At 34.2% G+C, this 8,385-nt stretch overlaps 1 protein-coding gene across 1 annotated transcript in view; it reads right to left on the bottom strand.

Moving 5' to 3' along the window:
* Positions 1-8,385, bottom strand: part of LOC117177728 (regulator of G-protein signaling 11) — a 50,384-nt gene that overhangs the window by 7,833 nt on the left and 34,166 nt on the right. Inside the window, 6 exon segments of the mRNA XM_033368623.1 lie at positions 2,749-2,985; positions 3,517-3,537; positions 3,663-3,884; positions 3,956-4,159; positions 4,251-4,426; positions 5,097-5,363. Of these exon segments, the coding sequence (XP_033224514.1) occupies positions 2,749-2,985; positions 3,517-3,537; positions 3,663-3,884; positions 3,956-4,159; positions 4,251-4,426; positions 5,097-5,363 (1,127 nt within the window).

The raw sequence follows: 8,385 nt of genomic DNA, 5'->3' as shown, positions 1-8,385 counted from the left end.
GTTGTGAGACGTGGTTGTGGCTGAAATTTTACCGCGATTTCGCTGGAAGCGGGTGCAATTTTTCAGATTAGCACCCGCTCCCGGCGAAATCCTGCGGTTGTAATTATGACAAATTTTTAATTATATATATATATATAATACTATCAAATTCTATTTTCAATAACTACAAAGGATGTTTGAGTTTAACGGAACAGTCTAGGGAGACCTAACCTCAAAACATCATTTTGACTGTGTATGTTGACTTACGACCCGTACATAATTTTACGGTCAACGACGGGAAATTTACGGCCTGCATGTTTTTTTTATGGCGGACGCAGGTTGAGAAGAAAAATATGTATTTTTACAGAATTCTGCTTATTGGCTATGTGTCACGCCGATCGATTAATTTCCATCGCTGCAGGATGTAAATTGACACCAACTTTTTTCACAGTGCAGACTCATCCTTAGCGACGTCAAAAACTCCTTGGGTAATATTTTTCATTACCACTAAAAATTTACCTCACTTACATAAATTTGTCCGGTATGGAATATTTTTCAATTATGCTATTCTTATAGCCATCAAAACATTGTTTGAGTTAAAATGATCTTAGGGTGATCTTTAAAGTTATCCGGAACATACATCCTAAGTAGATATTTGAATGTAAAATTTATCGTTCTTTTGATTTCTGGTGTCAAAAAGGAACGTCTCCATTAAAAAAAGATGACTTTGAAATAATCTTGAAGTTCATCCTCAAGGTCAAAACTAAGGTCAACATAAGGTTCTTTATCAAAAGTTACTACGGAAATGACCTTAAGCTTTGAGAAAAATAGCTCACTTAAGAAGATACAGGACTGTTCCGATACTTTTGAGACACCCTGTATAATTGGAAATCTTACATTATGAATAATTTAAATTTTAAACAAGACAGTTTTTAATAATTTTACTTACTTTTCAACTTATACGATTTCAAACGCTTCTAATTTAAAATTGTTCCATTTAAAACAGTTCAATTTAAAAATTTGTAATATAAAAATATTGGCATTTTATTTTTTGAAATAATAATGATAATAATAGATTTTATGCTTTCACGATGATTCATTTTGATAAAAAGAGATATTTCGGGTTTCACTCGTGTAAAAAACTACGAAACGTCGGCAAACAATTCGTAGTTTTTTACACGAGTGAAACCCGAAATATCTCTTTTTATCAATAATAATAATAATCAAAGTATTAAAAGACTTTCAATAATAATGTTAAAATCCTGAAAAAGAGCATTATTTTTTCAATACTGAAGGCTTAACACTTCAAACTGATAAATTATTATGATGTCAAATGCATTTTTGAACATTATTAATTCAACATTCTTGAACTATTAGCGTTTTAATTTCTACATTAAACAATTGAACTAGTTACTAAATTAAAAAATTTTCCAAATCAAAAAAGTAATTTGTTGGTAGGCTGGAAGTAAACATTCAAAGTCGTACATTTTCAAATTATGAACGTTTCGAATGCGAAGTATAGTACGTCGTCCGGACACAAGCCACGAGCCCTTCCCTTTTTCAGCTCCCCCATCTTCTTTTCAATTTTTTTTACTATATTATGCTATTAAAGCGTATAATTTTGTCTACAATATGTCGAAGTTTCATTAAAAATCATTGCACAGCTTCAAAAATATCTATAATTAAAAAGATGTAATAACAAAATTCAACATAGTGTAACTCTCGCAATTTAAAGAAAAATTTTAAATACTTTAAGCTCAAAATGTCTCTTTTATAACACTATAATTCCATGAAGTTTCATTAAAATTTAACGACCCTGAAAATATTTACACTATTATTTCAATTCAAACTATTCGGCAACTTAAATTAAACGTCCTTGAAACTGTAAAATTGTGCATAGAAATAGTAACAATTTTAAAGAATTTCAAAACAAACTCGTTCAATATCAGATTATTTCACATGATAATCAAGTGACATTTAAAGGATTTTGGATAGTTTTTTTAAACTAAAACTAATAATTAACTTTCTGGTTTCTTCTTGGTTCAGTGGTTACGTTGTAAACAATATATGAAAGCAAGGCATAAACAAAATAAAAGAATTGGAATCTGATGAAGGTGATAATGATACGTGTAGTTGCTGTAGATCAGAGAGAAGGGTACTTTGCATTCACAGAATAAGAGTACAATAAATGTATAGGCCCTGGAGACATGAAAAAGGCAGAAGATTAACATCGATGGGTACGTTATCATTTCTGAAGTGACATGTCATATTCACAGTAAAAACAGACCAAAGAGATCTCAACAGTTAAAACAACCGGATGCACAAAGTAAACTGTAGCACAAAGGAAAGAAGAATTTTCAACACGAGTCAAAGAGAAGTTACTGATATACATAGATCTAAGAACAGCAGCGTCAAGTATAGAAAAACGTACGATTGAAATATTTAAAAATGAATACTCGATAAAAACAGTGAACCACAATGATGGCGAGAAATTGAATATCGGGGACTTACTCGTCACTATGGATACTAGGCCTGGAAGGTATCTTTACGAAGTAAGCCAGATCACCCCTGAAAATAAAGCCGGATCGATAAAACCGACTTTGAGTACCGATTGACTTTCACCTTCTCTACAGCTAAGCAGCTCAACGACTCAAGGAATAGATCTTTTGCATTGTTTCAGTGTTTTCGTGTTAATTGTTAAAAGCAAAAGCGTTCAGATTTGAAAGAACTGTGTTGAATCTAGCAGATTTATTTGAAAATCTTACGAACCTGTAGGGAATATCTGTGAGGTTCGACTGGCTGTGAGAATGTGGAACTCGAGGAGTTGACGAAACATCACGAACTCCACAAACCGCGAGTTCGTGCGCTGATCCAGAAAGACTTCGATCACTTCCCCGTCGTCTTCCTCCAGATCCTCCACCGACCGTATGCTGTTGAAGAATCCCGGGCATAGGGTTCGATGTGGAAGGAGTTTTTTTCTTTGCCTGTCCTCCAAATCCAAAGAATCTAACAATACAAAAATGTATTAGTACTTAATGGCATTTATTCGGAAATATGAAAAAGGAATTTTTAAGATGGGTGGGCAATTGCCATACGGCGGGTTCGAATTTTGATGAGTGTGCAATTACGAGATACAGGTATTGGGAAGTGAATACCAACATTTTATCGTATTTTCTGGAATTATCTTGATCACAAAGATAATTGGAGAAGGAAATTTGGTTGTGATGAAAAGAAATAAAGGTTTGGTTTAACTATTCGGAATGCATATTGAACATTGAACATAGAATAGCTTACCGTGAGGGGATATTCTAACCATTTTAAAGCTATTGCAGTTTCTAGGAAATAATTACGTAAGGAAATATGATTTTTTTGCCAAGTTATTAGCTGGATATGAAATATATGTACAATTTTGTAATCCGCGAGGTTACTAGTCATGCCCAATACATCGAAAACATATTTCGAAGCAGATTTGTTGCTTTTAAGTGACCAGCAAGACTAAACAGTCTTTTACATTATTCAATATCGATGTAAGCTTACCTTATATCTCGGAACTGCACACTGGAAAAGAATTTAGCAATTGACTTATTTTTCATCTCTAAATGCGATATCTCATCGGATAACAACTCTTAAGAATGGTATTTCCTAATCAGCATTTAGACACCTGCTTACAATTATTTTCATACCTTTTCTTGACTAGTGGTTGAACTCCGGAAGCTAAAAGAGTTCGGTAATGATCGGAGCGAATGAATCTGGGATAACAATCCTTTTTGAGAAGTAACGTGTATACGTGTTCGGCAGCTGCATCACAAGTAAACCTAGTCGGGGTTTTCATCTCCTCCATAACTTTCTCTAAAGTCTTTCCGTCGATATTGATTTCACAGGGGGAACCTCTTTCCAAAAATTCTCTGTGAAAAATTAAGCTATTAACTCTGCCAAAATTTAGATAAGAACATTAAAATACCCGTAAGTTACCAACTTATAAATTGATTTGACTTTTTGAGGTATCTGGGCTTGAAAACTGTGCCTCAAATCCTTCACAGCCATCCAAAATCGAATATTCTCATGACTATATTCCTTTCTCAGATAATTCGTGAACTCCAGCAAACCCGTCGGATCTGACATTATTTCCTCCATCGACAGTGCCCACCGTTTTACTCTTTTTTCAGTTGGAATTTCCACCCTAAAATTCAAATAGAATTTCATTGAGAATAAACATATTAAGTACGATTGAGACAAAAAAAAAGGGAATGAAATATTCTGATTCAACTCACAAAGGGCTATTTAGTAGCCAGAAAGTGTGATCGTCAGTGATCCATGGATTGGAAGGTTGTGGTTGCGTAAGCATAGGATCGTATTCTACGTATGTTTCGTAGTGAGACTTTAGATTTTCAATAGCAACTGAAACCTTTATTCTTGTACGTGTCACACTACTTCGCAAAAGCTCAACCTGGAAGAAGAAACCGAGTTTTAAGTCAGAAGTAATTTAGAACAATATTTATCGATACACATTAGGAATATGCAGAAACCATTTCGCTTTTAATGGTAAACATTAAATTTTCAAATTAAGAAAATGGTAATTGGATAAGGACCATTTTCTTTTTCCCCTTTTCACCAAGAAAACATTTTTTCCTAATGTTTTCATATATTCCAGTAGCGTTCTTGGGGAATGCATACTTCTATAATTTTATAAAAATGGTATGTTTGAAAAACTATGAGAGAAAACTTTTTTTGTTCATCCTGTAAAATTTCGTTTGAAGTCTTTATACACTTTTCATTCTCAAGTCTTCGAACAAGGGTGGTACAAATCGATTCAAACGGCGTCAAAACTATAAGATAGCATTAAGAAAAATTACATAAAATATGAGATCTTAAATTTTTGTATCTATATTATATTTTCGTTTATGAGACGACAAATAATTTTCGAATCTGCACAAGCACACGAGCCACTAGCCTAAGTTTCTATTTAAATTTTTTGGGGGACATAATACTTTTTCCGATTCATTCGAGCAAAAACTATGGAAAACAATGCATTTTTCAATTTACGCACGCAAGCCAAAATCGGAAGATTTTAACACCCCATTGAAAAGTATTTTTTGACTTGAAGAAAGGAAAAGTACCTCGCGCTGCAAATCGGTAAGAGTCCTTTTGCGGGGAGGAGCTCGCGGCTGGCCAGGTCTTGCACGAGTAGGCACGGGCACTACTTCAAGGCTACTCGAACATCCAGGAGGCGGTCGGTAAACTCTCCAAAATGCACGTTCTTGCGAATCGCTCACAATTTTATCTCCTTTCTTTCTTTCTTTTGACAATCGTACTTGTTCTTCAGCTTGCAATTGTATTACGTCCCACTTGTTTTGCAGATTCTTCTTTAGATTGCTTAAAGCCTCCTAAGCCACCAGAAACGAAATAAAAGCATTATCGGAGAAATATTATTTTAAATATTACACGGTGGCCACTTAAGATTTAAAAAAATCTTGTTTTTTTCGGCTTACAAAAATTTTTCCTCGCTATTTAAGTTTTCAAAAAAGTTTGAGGTAAAAAAATTTTATAATTTTAACTTTTCAAAGAATAGTCTCCAGCTTAATGAATTTAATCCTGAAAAATTAAGAAGAAACTTTTGAGCAAAGGCTTCTGAATATACAAGGACACCGTTATTGCCCTCCAGTCTAAATTTAACTCGTTTAAAACGGAAACTTAGACATTCATAATTTAACCATTTCAAACTCAAACGTATAATATTCTTCAAATTCGAAAGCTTTTGAAATTAGACAATCTCAAAATGGAACATATTTGAAATTGTACAATCTGAAAGTAAAAAAACATCGAAAATTGAAATTTATATCTTTTCCACACTGTAAAAAAATCTATTGAATTTTACATCTCTGGTGGATGTAAATAAAAGGATCCTCGTGTATCGGAGTAACTTTACGAAAAATTGTAAGAATCCACCTAGCGATGAATTGCACAATTGCATCTGTTGTGATATTCCAATTCGGACGATAATTTCACACACGAAAATGTAAAATTCATTATGTGAAAGAATAAAATTAAATTTATTAGGGTCCAATTTCATGGATATTGAAGAAACACAAGTCGGACACGTTACCACCTACCTAAAATACATTAGATACTATGTTTATTATTTAGATGTTTAAATATTCCGTAACAAGAATATGAAATATACGCTTTGAATAACCGCCTTTTTTCCGTTCCAATAGCAGAAAATGTAAAAGGCAAAATAGGAATAGCTCGGATTCGGTCTACTTTATGTAAAAGCTGTCAAAAAAGTTTAACATAGCTGTCAATTTCCTCGCATTAAAAATAAAAATGCTCCAAAATTGAAGGATGAAGGCATCGATAAACAACGAACACGAGAGACGCTTTCGAATTCACATATTATTTTATTAATTATTCTAAATTGCAAATTAATTATAGATCAAAAATTTTACAGTTTCCGCCAGGGTAAAATTAAAGATCTTTGGTAAAATTAAAAAACTCGGTATAATTTTTAATCGAACATGAAAGTGATTTTACTGACGCATGGTATTTTTACACGCTGAGACTGAATTTTCCCTTCTGAATGTAAAGTTTGTGCGAGGGAATGTGTAATTTTATTTGTATCGCGTATATAATATTACACTGCTGTTCGAGGGTCCTTTTATTTACATCGCTAGAGGTTGTAAGGGTGCAGTTCCGAATAGGTGAACGTGACGATTTCCTTCACACTGCATATACCTGTGTATTTTGACGCGCTGATTACGAAAATGATAGTGAAAATTGGCGACTCGGCGATTTTCATGGTGAAATTGCGAAAAAATCATAAAAAATAGGGGTTTTTGCGTTTATCTCAGCCAATATGCAAATTCTCGCAAAATGTTTCCAATAACAGTTGTAGATCGTACAAAAATATACATTCTTTGTGTGACACATTTTTCTCTACGAGTGATAGTTTTCAAGAAAATTAGTGATATCTCGATTTTTATGAAAAAAAAAAAACAATGAGCATTCTCCATTGGTTTCGGTTGCATACCTATTCACGCTTTTCACCACGGGAAGGTTGGAGTATTTTGAAAAGCATTTTTTTGTTGTTGTATTTTTTAATTGTTTTTTTTACTGTTATGATTTTTAAATATATTTTAATTTATTTTAATCAGAAATTCTGAGTATATTCTATTTATTGTCTTGATTGTATACTCCTTATAAGTTTTTTTTATAATAGTCTGCTGAGTATATTTAGTGGCCAGGTAAATATGCTTTTATGTTAGTAATTAATTCTTTAAATGGATCAACAACTATTTTCTTTACGCGTCGCCGCCACAAAAATTCGAAAAGATGCCCTGCAATGTTGCTCTTACGCACTCCTCCTCGTGAGAGAAATCGTCGCATCCACCGCCAAGATGACTCGATGTTTTGTCTGTGCGCTCCGGAATCGGGATCCACAAATTGTTCGGAATCATTCACAATTTTGCGGACAAATCCATGATCTTCGAGATTAATGTATCCCTTCCAACAATCGGTGTGGATTTCTGTCCTTTTCGCTACATGCTTTTTTATTAATGCAATTAAAGTAGCCTGATCTCTCTTATTACCGGGACAGATTTCCAACCGATAGTTGTAGGAATGTCCTCTGTGGATCATTCCGAGAATCCATGATCCTTCTACTACACGTCCTCGCTCGTATTTTCGACGGACGATTTTGCACTCATTGATTTAAACAACTTCACCGACACCGCCAATGCGACCATCCTCTTCGAAGTTGCTGTCAAGAGCAAGCATGCAGACCTCTCTACAAAATGAGAAGCGGTCTGAAACTGTTTCTCGAGAAATCGATTGATTGTTTATAATGCTGCTTTCCCGGATCGTTTGTTCTAAATTAAAAATTAACGCAAAACAATACGTAATGAGCATACAGGCCGCTGCAGAAATGCGGCACCTCTCAAACCACGTGTTTTCTGCAGCGGCACTGTGACGATATTTATGTTATTTATAACAAAGGAACGATCCGCAAACATGTTCAGACTCCACAAGAGTCATCTTTTCCTTATGTTTTGAGTAAAATCGTTCAGACGGAATTAATTCGATTTGTCGCAACCACTGAAGAGTTGTTTCCCTTTCTTGGAGAATCTTAGATAAACTAAAAATATTATATGTTTCATCCATCTTGACGAGGACTCAAGAGAGGAAAATCTCGACCAACACTATGACACGTCTATGTCCGTGTGAATATGGTAGGAGACGATATAAATGCCTGGGTTGTGCGCGCAACCTATTTCTCCTCTTCTGAATTTGAAAACTGGAAGGTGCACGATTGCCGGTCGGAACACTTCGGCGGTTCTATTTATATCTCTATCTGCTTTGAGATAAAATGAAGAGATTGGGATTTTAATATTTCCAGATTTCGATGCTGGG

The sequence above is a fragment of the Belonocnema kinseyi genome, chromosome 8 (genome assembly GCF_010883055.1).
Source record: "Belonocnema kinseyi isolate 2016_QV_RU_SX_M_011 chromosome 8, B_treatae_v1, whole genome shotgun sequence".
Lineage (NCBI taxonomy): Eukaryota > Metazoa > Arthropoda > Insecta > Hymenoptera > Cynipidae > Belonocnema > Belonocnema kinseyi.
This window is presented reverse-complemented; position numbering and strand designations above follow the sequence as displayed.